At 46.4% G+C, this 16,368-nt stretch overlaps 1 protein-coding gene across 6 annotated transcripts in view; it reads left to right on the plus strand.

Annotated features, from left to right (window-relative positions):
• The first annotated feature begins 561 nt into the window (after positions 1 to 561).
• The window catches only part of LOC139057232 (wnt inhibitory factor 1-like), a 39,671-nt gene continuing 23,864 nt past the window's right edge, over positions 562 to 16,368 (plus strand). For 2 of the 6 annotated variants that reach the window (XM_070535090.1, XM_070535091.1), the window contains exons 1-3: positions 583 to 743; positions 9,220 to 9,274; positions 14,776 to 14,796. In XM_070535090.1, the coding sequence (XP_070391191.1) occupies positions 9,226 to 9,274; positions 14,776 to 14,796 (70 nt within the window). In that variant the 5' untranslated portion in view covers positions 583 to 743; positions 9,220 to 9,225. Of the gene's footprint in view, positions 744 to 9,219; positions 9,275 to 14,775; positions 14,797 to 16,368 lie in introns of all 6 variants that reach the window. The other 4 variants (XM_070535094.1, XM_070535095.1, XM_070535093.1 and 1 more) reach the window with 4 other exon arrangements.

The raw sequence follows: 16,368 nt of genomic DNA on the forward strand, positions 1-16,368 counted from the left end.
TCTCCGCGAGCATCACTCTTCTTTATCCCTCTTTCCCCCTTTTCCCCTTCTTCGTTTGTTTTTTTTTTTTGGGGGGGGGGCGGCTACCTAATCGTTCTCGCAAGTAACTCCGTCCCTTTCCTAAACTCCTTACTCTCTTAAGTGTGCACGCACTGCACCCCCCGCCCACCCCGCTCCCCTCTCATCCCTCCCTTTTCCGCTGCACCTATGCTCCGTGTACCTAAAATCGTGCAGGGAGTTTGTGGAAGCCGAATCTGCCCTCAGTCAATCCTGAGCCAAATTCGCGGAGCCTCTTTTCACGCGCAAAGCACTGGTGATTGGCAGGTCAAATCGACAGTCGCGTCGCTTGCTACCGTCATCGGCGAAATCGCGCAGCCTGGTCACTCACCGTTAATAATATAACGTCACACGAGCGAATAGGTTGGCGAGTGCGACCTCTCGTCAGCCAACGCCTCGATAGTTCCCGCATCGCTGCACGGTATTAACGGCGAAGGAGAGGCATTAGCATGCCCACCTCCTTGCTGAGCGAGAGCCCTCCGGGTCCAAAACCCTGTGCGGCGGACCCCAGCTGTCGCGAGAAGCGAGTTCCCCGCGTCGTTTACGAGTCTCGTCACGAATAGCCATAAAAACGGCCGCCCGGCCTCCGCGCAGCAGCGGCATCGTCAGGCGGCGTGAAGTCTCGCACAATCAGCGCGCTGCGTCGAGGAGCCTGCCAAAATCGGGACGCAGCCGCGGGTGAGCAGGTGAGTTGTGTGCGGCCGTGCGGAGGGGCGCCCGCGGAGACCGAGCGAGGCACGCGCGCCGACACACGCGCACCGAGAGGGGCGAGGATTAGAAGCGCGCCTGGTAGCCCTGCTCCGGATCGTAGACTTCTTCTCTTTTTTTTTTGTCTTTTTATCTTCTTTGCCACCACAGCTACAATTGTTCGAATGTGGAGAAAAGAGGTAGCGGGCAAATCATTCATATTAATTTCCTAGGCAGGCGATTGTAATTCTTGAGAAAGCCCCGACGTGGCCCCGTTAGATATGTGAGTTTCCATTCAACGCCACTGCTCTGCGCCGACGAAAAAAATATAGGAACACGGCACGTGACGGCGCTTGAGCGAGATACCCGGTTATGGCAGCAATCGCGTAGCGGGCGAACTTGTGAGCCGAGGTGAGGTACGAACAAGGAACAAGAAGGTATGGAACCTGAGCAATTCATTGTCAAATGCAGCGTTCTTTTTTGACATAGCTCAAGCATATAAACAACTTCGTTAACTCTTTCTTTTTGGCGGAACACTTTGTGGAGTCGACTAAAGACCTCATTTTAATACATTGATAACTTTGACAGTGAATTAATCGTCTGACTCCGATCCATGTGGCAAACGCTCTTCACTGACTTCGTCATCAGCTCAAGAGCATGTTATAGTCATTGTAGTTTTCCTTCATTATAGTTTTCAGTCATTACAGCTTTCCTATTATAGTTATAGTTTTCACTTCCTGGTAACATGTCCTGACTCTGCTGTGTACGGAATACATTTGCGCAAAGCGAGCACGGTTTCGTTGCAGGTTTTATAGAAAATCCAAAGCACTCGAAAGAACGTAATCTGGTCTTTGTGCGTCGCGATCACAGCGACAATTAAAAGCATGAACCAGGAAAACACAACACATAGAGCACCATAGCGTTTGTTCAAGCTTTTCAAGATGTACCAATTAAGCTTACTTTTTACCCTTCTACACGCCACATGTTTTTAAGACTTGTTCAGGTTGTTTGAAAGTCGTGCAATTAGCAGTACGATCTTGAACAAGGTCTGTAAGAAGAAGAAGGCAAAGCACGTGTCACATGTTTCTTTCTCTCATTGTCCCACGTGGTGCAGCTAATCTCGATGGCTCTCTACAAACTTTCCTAATTTGGCACATTGAAGTTATTTTAGTATCATAGGAATGCTGGCCAGCCTGCTTTAGCACCAACTCCAAATTCATCAAGCTTTTCGTTCGCAGGAGCACCTTACAAACACAACTTACGAAAAAAACAGCACTTACGAACGAAAAGCTTTGTGAATACGAAATGATGGGCCGAATTCACAAAACTATTCACTCCTAAGAGCTGTTCGTCATTGGCTTGCCGCCTTCGTCAATAATGTGTCAGATACCGCGATTCCCACCTGCTTTTACGAAAGGTTCTAGCGTATAGAGCATTCTTGTGAATGCGGGCCCTAGATTTTAGTAATTACGTTAGAACATTAAACTACTTCCGCTAAAAGAGCGGCATGAAACTATATGTATGCTAAAATTTTCAAATTATTCCGATGTGAACTCGGAGGCTGAACTTGCAAACGAACCATGCAGCCTGGCATCTATTCTTTTTTTCTTTCTTCTATTGAAACATATCCATACATAGCCTTCATGTTCCAACGACAATAGTTTAAACTGTCAAGAGCGCTTGGTTCACAGCTTTCACCTTCACTGCGTTCATTTTTACCCAATGCTAAACAAACAAGTACATTTGAGCAGCACGACGAAAAGTAATGCATGCCTAAGAAGTGACACGCAAAAAAAAAATTGTAATAATTGCATTTCGTGAAAAAGTTTGAGCCAATTTTTGCCCTTTTATATAGTGTGTCAGCTATTGGCGTGCGATGCACTTACATTTCACATTTGAATCTGAACGTGTATGGTAGAGATGTTGTGCTGCTAGGAGAGAATTTTAAGCACATGAAGACATCTCACAAGCAGCAGCTGTTCGCATCACAATTTACGGCGAATCTATAGGAAAAGGCAGCCAGACTGGGACCACTAAAATTTCTCCCGACAACGCCAATACATCTCAAGCCATTAGCTGTGATGTCATTTGTAAGGAAGAGCATCTACCAATTTAACAGATACTTTTTTTTATTACGCCAATAGCTGAGCGCTCCGAGGTTTATTTGTTTATTTGTAGAAGATATAAATGCATTCACACAATTTTGTGTTCTCTTTCTAACGAGAAAAAGAATTGCACGGAACTTCAACGGACGAGTGTGAGGCCAATGTTTGGCCCAGGAAAGGACCTGCGTGAATGCCGTCGTTTCATCCTTTTCCTGCAAATGAAACAGTTTTAAAGGTGCTAAGTTAGTGCAACCAGTGGTCCTGATACTGCCTTCCTCGTCTAAACACAACGTGAGCTTTCTTTCTTTTAATAAAAAATTAGCGAACTCAAAACTTTGCCGAAGCGATCCGCGCAGCACTTGCTTATAAAGCGTGCTTAAAAATGAAAAAGAAAAGAAAGGGGGACGAGGGGATATCACTCTCCGATAAGCGGCTGGCAAAGCGGAGGAAAATCGCACTCATTGAATTTCGCTTTTTCTGCTCAGCCGCTGTGACCGCGTTCTAACGCACGGAGACACGTTTTGACAAATCGGGCCGAAACGGTGAAGGAGAAATAAGTAATAAAATGAAAAAGAAATGAATCAGCGAAGAAAAAAAACAACAGAAATACAAGGAGCGCTCCTGAGATTCAGGGCCGCGACGAGCAAACTAAGGTTGTTTAATTGCATTGCCAACAGACGCCACATGCTTTACGCAGAAGCACGCAAGGCGAATTGCATTCGCCGGCAAGCGCCTACAAAAGAAAAAGGAAGGAGGAGAGATAGAGAGTGAGGGAGAGAGATGAGTGAAGCTTAAGCTTGACAACAAAAGGACAGACGGGCGGCGCCGTTCTGCGCGAGCAACAAAAAATAAAGACTAAAGTACAAAAATAAAAGAATGAGACCGTGGAAGGGAGATGAAAGGAAAGGGGAGCAGATTTGCTTTGAGGCACGCGCACACAAAGCAGGCTAAAAAGAAGAGAGGCGGGAGGGGAGGGAGATGTCGTCGTAGACCTGTCGCGACAGCGTGTACGGGTGTCCACACAACCGCGAGTGAGTGAGAGGGTGAGTGAGCAAACGAGCGCGTTCAAGCAGCAGCGGCGGCGGTGGCAGCGGTGGACTAAACGTTCAGCAGCTGTAATACCGTGCAGCAATGCGGAGTCCGCAAGGAGCCACTGGCCGATCAACGATGCGAGCATATGTTTCTCCGTGCAGGAGATCGCATGATGTGATCGGTCGAGAACAACGCACAGGGGGCGGTGCAATGTTCAGAGTGCGCGCCTTTCTCCGCACGAGGTCGTATAGTCTGCTTCGTCTAGAAGAGAAAAATAAAGCAGTTATTGCGTATACGTCACAGAGACCTACATACAGGGTGTCTGCGCGTGAGGGGAGCTGGACCCCATGAGCCACGGCCAGCCGGCGAGCTCTCCACATCAGACCGAGCTGGCCCCACGAGCCAGCACTGGGCAGCGAGGGTGTGGTAGGGTAGTGTGAGTGCTACGGATGAACGCTGTAGAGTGTTGGCCCGCCTACGTGGCGAGAAAGCGGCATGCGAATGACGGAGCTCGATGCATGCTTGAGGAGTGTTTGTAGTCAATTGATACGTATTACAGCGAAGCTTTTTATATGTATCTTATATGCGCGCTTTTCGTCGGAGTTCATATACACGCAAGTCTCCGTAAAGTTTCCGTCGGTATCTTCTGCACTGACCATCAATTGACTCCGTAACGAGTCACAGAACTACGTTGATGAGTGGTAGAAAGCAGTGACGGCACAGGAACATTCAACCAGTGATGCGGCAGCTTGGGGCTTCAGCGACTGCGCAGCTGTCTTCCCCGCATGCTACTATTGTAGTTTCTATGTCAAAAACAAGTTTCTGGAGTACTTGTTATAATGCATAAACAGTGGTCGAATGGGCAATGTCGGTGAAGCGAGCGATTGGACGTGGGGACTTGAACCCTTGTCCTGTTGTCGAAATGTTGTCTACACGGACATCCCTTGCGCGGCCATTATTTATGACTTCAAGCTTCCGTGCACCTGTGAATCTCTGTCTCGTCTGAATTATTATGATATAGACTTTCCCAGATATAGTCTACTGTGACTCCGTAACTCATGGAGTCGTCCAGCGCAGCTGCTGTAGCAGCGCTCGTGAGAACAACGATTACCTTTAGTCTTCGAAGCAACGACCACCAGTAACGCATTTTAAGAACCCGCTATGCCTATATATGCTTAGGGTCAGCTCCACTCACGTTCCGCGAAGGCTGTATTGTACTGACAAAATGTGTACGACAGTGAAATAGTTGAGGCCTGACAAAGCACAGTACGTGGTCGCGGTCGCAGCGCTGTCAAAAGCAGTCAGTTTTATAGCGATGACCTGCATATGGCTCCGCTTGGGAGTGGGCAAGTTTAATAGAGTGTAAATACAGGATTTACAGCACGAGGACAAGACAGTGACAGGAGGACGAGGTCAAGTACTCCTCCCGTGTTTTTCCTTCTGTCCCTGCGTTTCAAGTCCACTAATTATCTGACTGGGCCGGCGCCGGTGAAACCTCTTATGGCGGTTTTCGGCATGGGCTAACTGTGCCCTCCAACATGCACAGAGACAAGATGCATGTTAATACAGTAGGGGCCACCAAGCTGCGGCGTGTGCCGCTTCGTTTCCCGCCAGTGACTCGCGGCCAGGAATCCAGACGAAGTTTCGATGCTTGCAGGATTTGCAGGGCTTTCATGGATATCCTGCCTTTTTGGAAATTACGACACGCGAATCGCGAGTCGCTCAATATTACGGTATGTTCGGTGCAGGTGGAAAAAGCCAGTGCTGTCTCCACCTCTTCGGCCATGTCCGTATCTCGTCTGAGTACTGCGGCAGAGGCCTTTTTTTCGCCGTGGGTGTTAATGGCCCGTATTGCGAAAGCCGGTGTCGTTGGATAATTTTCCGCATCCGTGTATCTTGTCTTAGGGTCTGCTGATAATTCTTGTACTGTGCTCGTGCTCCTACACGTCTTCTTTCCTTGTGAAAGTTTGGGTGCGTATTGCGTGGTACTGATCCACTGATATTGAGCCTCGTTTGTGCGTGGGAAGTCTCGATTTGTTTTCCGATCTCGCAGTGGCCTGCACATCGTAACCAAGCTGAAATAGCATGGCTCTGTCAGTGGCAGTCAATTTGAATCATTTAACCTGGCTTGTGTTGTGCGTTTCTGACAGTTCCTCCCACGTGTTTTTGCAGGTCGAGTTTGAATAATGCCGCCGTAAATGCATCTTTCTGCAATTTCCAATGCACTCTTGGTAGCTTTCGTAATCATGATGTATTGTTTTTCAATTTCCACAGCCCTAGGGCAAGGTAGGGAGTGCCATACGCGATCAGGCTTGTGATGTGCGCATGTACGATACGCCGCGTGTCTCGTTCTTTGAGACCGCGTCTAATGAGGCGCGTCAGTTGGGTCAGCGATGTTTGAAGTTTGGGGAGTGTCGCGGTTCCCCACCCGTCCTTGTGCGTGACAAGGCCGAAGTTTCGCAGCGACTCCACTAGTGGTATTTCGATTCCGTTCAGTGTTCGGCTTGGGTCGGGTTGTTCGTAGGTTTATGGTCTGCCTCAAGTTCTCGCCTTGAGCACCAGTAGTTCCAATTTCTCAGAGGCGCACTGTAGCCCGCATTCGTTCAAGTAACGTTTGATGCGATTTGCTGCCTCCTGTAGTGCGTTTTGTTGTTGGCCTGTAGAGGGTGCTTTGGCCCATATTGTCCGCAAAGAAGGCGAGACTGAACCCTTATATTTCCTTTAGTTCTTTGGGCAATTACGGTACTGCGATGTTGAAGAGAAAATGCGAGGTGAGAAAAAAAATAAAGCAGAGCCGAATTCACAAAGATTCTCGTTCTATTGCAACTTTTGTAAACTTGACCGCCTCTATTAATCTTGCCTGCCGAGAAAATTCACACCAGTAGAGTTTGTCAAAGCTTTTTTTATATAGTTTTGTCTGTACCGCATGCACTGGCAGTACCGCCGCAACTTCAACATATCCTGTCCTGCACCTTGTCTATGAGGTACTTACAGGAGAATAAACACGTCCCTATTGGTGAGCAGCGCATTAACACACGTCATTAACCGTGAATCATTCCAAGTTTGTGGGATGCTACACTTGCCGTTTGGCCAATGCAAGTGATTTACGACGCATGCTCGGAGTGATACATCAGTGTCGACAAAGGGACGAAGACTGCCGGAGTGAATGATCGCTCCGCGCCGCGCATCCTAACTAATTAGTCAACATTAAGTCATTCTAGGGTGTGTGCTCTCATGTTCCTTCTTTATTATATTTTAATTCTTTTAGGTGAAGGGAGGGGGGCGGGAAAACTTTCTTAATGTGCTGACAACGCATCGAAATATATGTCACTCCCTTTTGTTAATCCTAGCTTTATTGTGATGTATGCAGTCAAAAATTTTAACCCAAGTTTCCGTCTTCTAATTTGTGGCGTTTCACATCGTAGCGTGGCCATTATTTCTGAGATGCTGGCAAAGAGATCCTAATTATTGTTCATCAGTCAGGATGCCTGGTTTTGAACATTTTATACATTATCTTCTTGATACTTCCGATCCTGGTCCCAGATAATGCTTGCATAGTCAAGTGTTGAACGTACATGTAGAGTGTAAATCGTCTCTTTCACCATCGTTTATACAAACTTAAATGCTCTGCGAACATTTAGCCAGCCTTTGACACCATTTATTCGATGTGCTTGTTCCAATTCAAAGATTCTGTCAAATAATTTCTCACGTACTTACATTCCGGTACATTTATGACAGTTACACTGTTCGTGCTGCATGTACAGCGAAATTTAGAAACATTTTTTTTATTACACTGACGATTATAATTCGAGATATTTAAACACATATACCACTTATCACACCAATGTGCTACTGCATTTATATCATTCTGAAGTAATTCAACATATGCTATTGAACTATCTTTCATATATCTATAGAGGACAGCCATCTGCGAAAATTTTTACAGTGATGTCGTTTAAGTAGACCAAAAATAAGAGCGGACCTATTACGCTTCTGTGGAGTACGCCCGAAGTCACATTTGCATACGATGACTTTTCTGCATTTAAAACGACACACTGTTCACGACTGCTTAAATAATACAGAACTCAAGTTTGTACTTTTTCCTTTATGTTTGAGGAAGCGAGTTTGATGCATAATAGATTTTATGGTACCGTGTCAAATGCTTTAAAGAAATTGAGAAACAGAGCAGCAACAAAATTGTTATGGTCAAACAGATTTGATGTTCAAATTGTTGAAATGTTGAAATTCTCCAAGCTGCGTAATGTGTGAGCGACCCCACCGAAATCAGTGTTGGGAGTTAGTGAACAATTTAATGTATTCAATATATTTAAACAACGCGTTGTAAATGACGAGCTCTCATAATTTGCAACAGATTGAGGATAAGAATATAGGACAGTAATGCTGTACTAGTTTGTTACTACCATACTTATGCACCGGGACGAATTTCGCTGTCTCCCACTCTTTTCGAATGAACACAGTTTCAAGAGACAATTAGTCTACAGAGCCCAAGTATTGGTCCATAATAGCGAGGTACTTATGATATCGGGACGACGGGATATTGCATCCCGTCTGGCCCTGTAGCATTGTAGTTGTCTAGAACACACGCAAATGGTCCAAGTCAGTATAGTCGACCTCGATATCAGCTATCTCATCACTGAGTTTCTTAGGAGATAAAACCTGGAAGTGTCCAGTCCACTTATTAAACTCCAACTGAAGATAAGTGTTCAATGTGTGGGCTCTTTTATGTCGTCCGTCATGACCTGACCTGCAGTTATTAAATCGGGAGTAGCTGTGTCATCTTTTCTGCCATGTTCTTGTACATTTAGAAAATAATTTTGTATTACGCTTAAGGTATCTGTTAAGGTTTTTAAAAAGACGATTTGCCTGTCTCAAATTAGCAAGTACTTCTAATTGCAATTCGAATGCTTTTCTTCGGGCAAAAAGAAAATTCAAGCTGCAAGAGCGAAGTCTTGGCGCTCAGAAGGCTGCACGGAATTGGGGTTGAGAAGTGTGGTATTTTGCTGCGAAAAGAACGGAACAGCAGCAACACCTGGCAGCACAGGGACCCTATGCGTCATTCAAATTTGCCTCGCATAGCGGGCATGGTTTCACTGATTGGGGGTCTACCTGAGGTGTCTGGTAGGAGCTCAGCGCGCGTTTGCAACCGAGCCGCGACATCATCGGCGCTGTCGTGTATGCCGGCGAGCGACAACCCGACGAACACGCCTGCTCGCGCCGTGTTTCTCCACGAAAGCGTCTCCCGGCTGCTCCCCCCCCCCTTCCCTCCGAGCGCTGAAAACATTCGCACCGCTCACTTGCTCTGCTCTTTTTTTTGCAGGAGGACATGGCCGACGCCTTACGAGCCGTGGCAGTAGTCGCCGTCGCGTTGCTCGGTGAGTCGCCATTGAAGCCGCATTTTCTGTAAGAGGACGGCTCATGTAGGCGGAGACGTGCAAGACCGTATGCCTATACAAAATGTTACACTACATCAAGATTCAGAGATGTTACGGTGACCACTAAGTTAAAGGATGGTCCATGTTTATTTAGTGCAGGTTACTTTAGCAAAGGGTACCATCGAGCTTTTAATATGTAGGTGCACAAAAATGGGGAAAATATGCCTACTTAGTAGATGTTACCGTGCTAATAGTAAATAACTCCCTTTGGGGCCTATCCTTCGGAGCCAACAATAATCGGAAAAGGACACAGCGCAAAAAAGACAAGGACACGAGAGAGCGACACGCACACAGCGCTGCTGCGTGTCGCTCTCTCGTGTCCATGTCAATTATGAGCTGTGTCCTTTTTCAGTGAATAATCAACAAGCCCAAGCTTCCACGCTAAGTGAACAATAATCGTTACCATTCTTCCATTCATGTTGTGTCTTTAACCCGGTGCTTTGTGTACTTTCAGCTCACAAACCGCATGCGCGTACAAGTATGACATATCACTCCTGACAGGAAAGCATCCAGCATAGAGTATTAAATATAAAGAAAGTGCACGCAAGATTGGCGGCCATTATTGACGGAGACAATATAAGCCCTAAATGACGTAAATGTTTTTTAGTGTCCCTCATAGCAACCGGCGCGCGAGCACGTCAACATTAAGCGGCGACCAAATGAAACATATTCCCGCGTATATCATAGTCGTGAAAATGTGTACATCGTTGGGGCTGCGTTGACCACGTTCTAAAGCAGTAAATACGTTTTCCACATGGTTAGCGGCTCAAACTGAAATAACCAACGAGTGATGTGAAGTCGCGTAGAATTCCATATTAAAGTTACTGGAGAGTATTCTAGTGCTTATATCGCTCGGCTAACATGGAAATGTCGGTTAGTACATGGATTTGTCCAATCTTCGTGCTGGTGTCTTCGAACTTTGTTGTGACATCATTCATTATATATTATTCTGGTAAGTTTTCAACCTCTCGTAGTTTTATAGCTACTACAAGGCCCTGCGCAACTAAGTCATTGTGGCGAATTGTTGCATTTTTAAATCAATATTTTGTTGGAAATGATCAATTCGCAAAGTCACGAAGTCGCCTGAAGCCATAAGCACGTACTTTGGGCAAATCTATGTACTGTCCATCATTCCCATGCTGGGGTGCTATTCTGTACTTAGCCAAATTCTACCCAATTGTCAAATTCTGTGATAGTGGCATTTTGAGCCAATCAGGGAGGCAGCAGCAACCTTATGGGCCAATCAGAATAGATGAAATGGCGATTTCGAGAATGTGGTGGATCTTACAATGTCCAGAATAGCACTTCTAGCTGAACTCCCATACTGTAGCCATACTATAAAGTCCCGTAGACACTATCACCAAAGTTCCCTCTAGTAATTGTAGGAAATTCTGTGAAGTAAACGCTCCGGAAAAAAAGCACCTCCTTGGCAAATTATTACGACAACGATAGTAGGTAAAGTTTGCCATGAAGACACAGAGATTAGGAGCTGTACTCGATTGCACTTTAGAGGACACCGTCACTTCTGCATGACGTAACGTCAAGAAACAACACATCAATGGCGCAACGGGCATCTTGCGCAGCTAGCTTATCCAATAAATGCACATGCGCAGTCATTATACATTCCTTTCACTGCATAGAAAGGGATATCCTTGAAAGTGATCGACCGAGAATATGAAACCTGTCTCGCTAACAAATGTTGGACTAACGCGCCGTACATCGGCCACTTTCTTCAACAAGGGACAATTAAATAAATTAAATTCTGGGGGAGTCTTACAAGACCCCAGAATCAGATCATGAGGCACGCCGTAGTGGGGGACTCGTGGTTAATTTTGACCACCTAGGGTTCTATAACGTGCACCTAGTGCACGGTACACGGCGTGTTTTTTTTTTTTTCGTTCCCATCAAAATGCGGCCGCCGCGGCCGAGATTCGATCCCGTAACTTCGCCCGCAGCACCTCAACGCCGTAGTGAAAGGATAATAAAGTTACGTTGTTTTGAACCCTGATTATAGTGGAAGACTGTACGTATTTCGGAAAAAGAAAAGCATTTGAAAGCGACCAAGATGTAATTGCGGCCGAGTAGACAATCCCACATTGCTTCTGATAATTATTTGTTTGCATAGGTACTTCACAACGCATTTATGTCGGTTGCAATATGTTTGCGCAATGTTGCGATTTTTAGAGATTTCTCATTCACTGAAGGTGTTCTCTGACAGGTGTATCTAGTTTATTATTCCGCAGACGAGAAATGTGCCTGCGCGGAGCACGGAAAACCTCCTTTTTCGCTGTCACGCGAGAACATAGGCAGAATTCGCAAAGTTCTTTTTTCTTAAGCACTATGAGAAATTGGTCGGATACCTTTGCTAATCATGCCGCCGAAAATTACGACTGGCTGGCCCCTGCTCTCACGTACAGTTATAGCGTAAGCACCTCTTTTACAGCGGAGCTGTCTTATATCTAGTTTCCAGCGTTTCGTGATGTGCGTGTACAAAAACTATCATCATGTTGGCGGTGCTTACAGGGCTATGATCTATTGCTTAAGGGGGTATGAGGGTGTGGGGGGTATGGCACTATAGGCAAACGACGTAAGATCACGTACAAGTACGACGAGCTGCTCGGCGGTCAGGACATCATAATGTGTGGCGATCTGCGACAACTGCCTCCGGTTCGTGCTAGCGAGGTCTTTAGGCTTGCACGCGGTCACAACAAGGTGTTCAGCCTGGAGATGACGTGGCATCATCTCTCCTACTTCCCGTTGCTGCAGGTTGTGCGTCAAAAGGACGCTGCGTTCTCGGCAATCCTCACGAAAATAGGGGACGGGAGGGCTCTCCAACCGGAAGAGGTGTGCGTCATCGAGAGTCGGTTCGTCGGCGCCGTTCGAGCCTTGGTGGTCGCGCCCGGTGCTTGTCGACTATTCTACTCCAATAAGGACGTTGATGCACTCAATATTGATGTTGCCCTACAGGGTGTGGGAGACGCACACGAGGCTAGCGCAGTTGAGGTGTACCTCGGATACAGATCTGACGACGAGTGCGTTCGTGCACAGGCCGGCATGACGCATGTCGAGAGAGAGAGAGAGAGATCAAGGACACGAAAGACAAACAGGTCAACCAGATGAGCACTTGGTTTGCTACCCTACACTGGGGGTGGGGGAAGTAGAATAGAAATAGGAAAAAGGGAGCGAGTAAGCAGTGAGTGCCTGTGGGAGGATGCACAGAGGCACTATAAGCGGTCTCTTAAGCCGGTGCACTTACTAGTGCCCGAATCGCTTTTCGTGCCAGTGACGGGTGTGGCCACGGTCCGGGTATCTTTGACTCGGAGAACGGCCTTGAGTCCAGTTGGTTTAAAGTTGCCCACAGAGAGAGGCATTGCACATCGTAGCGAGGGCAGGTACACAATAGGTGATCGATGGTTTCCTCGCACCCACAGGAGTCGCACACCGGGCTCTCAGTCTTTCCCATACGATAGGAGTAGGCGTTCGTGAACGCCACTCCCAGCCACAAGCAGCACAGCAAGGTTATTTCGCCGCAGGAATAGTTAGATGGCATTTGTAGCCGTAGCGTGGCGTCCAGTTTATGCAATCGTCAATTGAAGGCACTTGAACCCTAGAGATCTTGTGACTTTTTGCGTAACGTAATAGTTCTGCGGAAGCCCGCAAGGTTCTTCTCTCCACCTTGCGGGCTTCCGCAGAACTATTACGCTAAACTGTTGCCTTTGCCTCGAGTTGTTGACAAATTCGACTTCGCCCTGCCATCTGCTAGCCGCCTGGTTAGCTCAGATGGTAGAGCGGCTGCCCCGGAAAGGCGGTGGTCCCGGATTCGAGTCCCGGCCCAGGGCGAATTTTTCTTCACCTGTAGGGCTTTTCTTTCGAGGAACCTGTATGGGTTTCCTTTGTAGCAATTGCTACGAACTGGTGGATGTCCTATTTTCTCTTTATTAATGACTTTTTGCGTGCAAGTAGGCGAAGTTCCCTTGCAGCCAAAGGTGTTGCAAAGGTGTTGCAACATCTCGCCAGCGATGCTGCACTCGTCTGAGCGTATTCGTGGGCAGACCGGGCAGCCCTGTCAGCAGGGTTGTTGCCGACGATGCCACAGTGAGCTGAAATCCATTGAAAGATAATGTTGCGCCCTCTTTACAGAGCATGGTGGTGCACTTCCCTGATGTTAGATATCATCTGCTCGTAAGTTCTCTGACGTAATGCAAACTTGATACTGTGAAGAGCTGCCTTAGAGTCACAAAATACGACCCATTTCTCTGTTGGCTCTTCGGTGACGTACGCCATAGCGGCATGGAGAGCTGCAAGTTCTGCCGACGTAGATGTAGTCATGTGTGACAATTTGAATCTAACTGTAACCTAACCTAACTGTAGCTCAACTGCCGCATTCGTCGTTCCAGCTACGCATATCGAGATGGGCAATTTACCCCATAGAACACCGCTCGCTTGAGGCAAGCCCTACATTGTCACTTTCAACATCGACGTGATGGACGGACTTGTGAACGGTGCCATCGGTGTACCTCAAGAGATCGAGTACAGTGAAGGCGACGCACACGATGCAATGCGCATTTGGATGAAATATGATGTGCCACATACTGGCCGTAAGATCAAAGCCAAGCCCCTCGCGCATGCTGCTCGGAGACGGGGGAGCAAGGTCATGGCCGATTGGGTGCCCATCGAGTAGCGTACCTTCACCCTCACCCTAGATAGAAAGACTAGACTGAGTCGCCGACGAAGACAGTCTCCGACGGTTCAAGCTAGTGCGGTCACCGTATGGAATGGGAACGGAATCCTTGTCGCCACCCTATACGTTCATCCTGAAACTTCAGAACCTTGAAAAATTTATGAACGACATATTTTAATGGATCCTCCCGGTGGACCCCAATCCCATCGGTATTGTGGGTGACTTTAACGTCGATGTGTCTCGTCCCGACAGAAAGTAGTTATTGGCGTTTCTCTTGGGATTGTTCGGCTTTCAATGCTACGCCAAGACCAACGTCTCCACGATGCGCCATCGGTCGTACACAGACTTAACGATCGCTAAGATCTCCAGTGTCGTCACAGAGCCCATGGCCGTCTATCATAGCCGCCACAAAGCACTAATTACTGTAGTCACGAGGCAAACATTATTGTAAATAAACATAAAAAGTGCATACTTGCACAATATTGTTTTGTTGTTTCTTTTTATTTTATTTTATTTATAGTTATATACACCTCCGCTGGCCAACCACTTTCATTGAGTGGAATCGAACTGAATATTTAGTTGTTTGTGGAAATACGGGCCTCCAGTTTGTTGAAGCGACCCGGACGATAACAGCGTTAATAAATTCTGTCGTCATACACTATACTCCCTCGCTCAACATCCAAAAAATATTTCTCTAAGGTCCCTACACCAAGCATTCTTGTTCTCTTCCTTTAAAATCCATTTCATTTTCTTTTAACAGCAATGCTTGCAGAAGCCTCTGGTGAGTACGTTGACACCATGTCCACATTTTATTTATTTCTGCAGTATCTTGGGGGTGCTTTAAAAAGCTACTTGGGCTCTTATGTATAGAGTGGCACCATAGGAACCTTATGCTCTGCATTAATAATTCACTGCCGTGCTGTGAGAAATGGAAGTTTGAATAGCACTGCCACGCGAGATTAAAATTAAAAATTAAATTATGGGGTTTTACGTGCCAGAACCACGATCGGATTATGAGACGCACCGTAGTGAGCGACTCCGGAAACTAGGACCACCTGATGTTTTTTAACATGCACCTAAATCTAAGTGCACGGGTGCTTTCGCATTTCGCCACCATCAAAATGCGGCCGCTATGGCCAGGATTCAATCCCGCCACCTTGTGCTTAGCAGTCCAACACCACAGCGCGCAAGATTGCACTATCTACGTTGAATGCACAATTTTGTACTTAAGTGGGGTGCCTTAACGTATAACGCATACATAATGGGTCTCCTGGTATATTTGCTTGATCCAAATTCTCTGCCAACTTGTTATTGCACCCACCGCTGTTACAGTCCCACCAGGGATTGACAGTATATTGAAATAAATAAATTAAATTAAAATATGGGTCAATTTTCCTCGCTTAGTTTGTTTTTCTCTTTATTGCAATCATTTTTTTTTTCGTAGACTTAGTATGCTCGCATGTGTGATATGTGTGTGCGTATTTCTCAACTGTGTATTGAGATAGCCACCTCTAATGGTAGCCTGGCTTCCCACCGGTGTGCAGTTATAAACCGCAATAAACAAAAGAACAGCCACGCGGTAACGCGTAAAAATTTACGGCTTTCCTACCACTATAACAATAACGTCAGTCCTTAATATTAGCGTGTTAGCAGTCGCCAGCAGTTGACAGGCCACGAGGATTTGGGAATGCATTCGTGAACTGAAGCGAATCTCTCGTGCCCTTCCTGGACGCCACGTGGAGTCATTCTGTGCCTGCTTGTGTTGAGAGTTGCTGAGCAACAAACGTATTACATCAATACAACTCGCACCACGAGAAGCTGAAACATGTGCGTTGTGTTTGCAAGCAACATGCAACTAAATAACTGCTTACACGGGTACTGCAGTGTAGGGTCATTACACTGTATATTCATGCGCCTACTATGTTATCAATCCTTACGATTCACCGATGATCATGTGGCAAACTCTGAAAAAAGCCAGACGCATTGGTTCTATAGACAAGCTAGGGACGTATGCACTTCCGGTCACTTTTCTGCCAATCTTTTCTTATTACACACACACACACACACACACACACACACACACACACACACATTATATATATATATATATATATATATATATATATATATATATATATATATATATATACACACATTCCGTAGCAAGTTATACTTTGCGTTTACGCTGGTTCGTCAATTGAATTGGATTGTTGGGTTTTACGTGCCATAATCACGATGTGATAATGAGGCAAGCCATAGTGGGGGACTACGGATTAATTTTGACCACCAGGGGATCGTTAACGTGCACCCAATGCATGGGACACGGGCGTTCTTGCATTTCGCCCGATCAAGA

Source organism: Dermacentor albipictus, chromosome 3, assembly GCF_038994185.2.
Source record: "Dermacentor albipictus isolate Rhodes 1998 colony chromosome 3, USDA_Dalb.pri_finalv2, whole genome shotgun sequence".
NCBI classification, from domain to species: Eukaryota; Metazoa; Arthropoda; class Arachnida; order Ixodida; family Ixodidae; genus Dermacentor; species Dermacentor albipictus.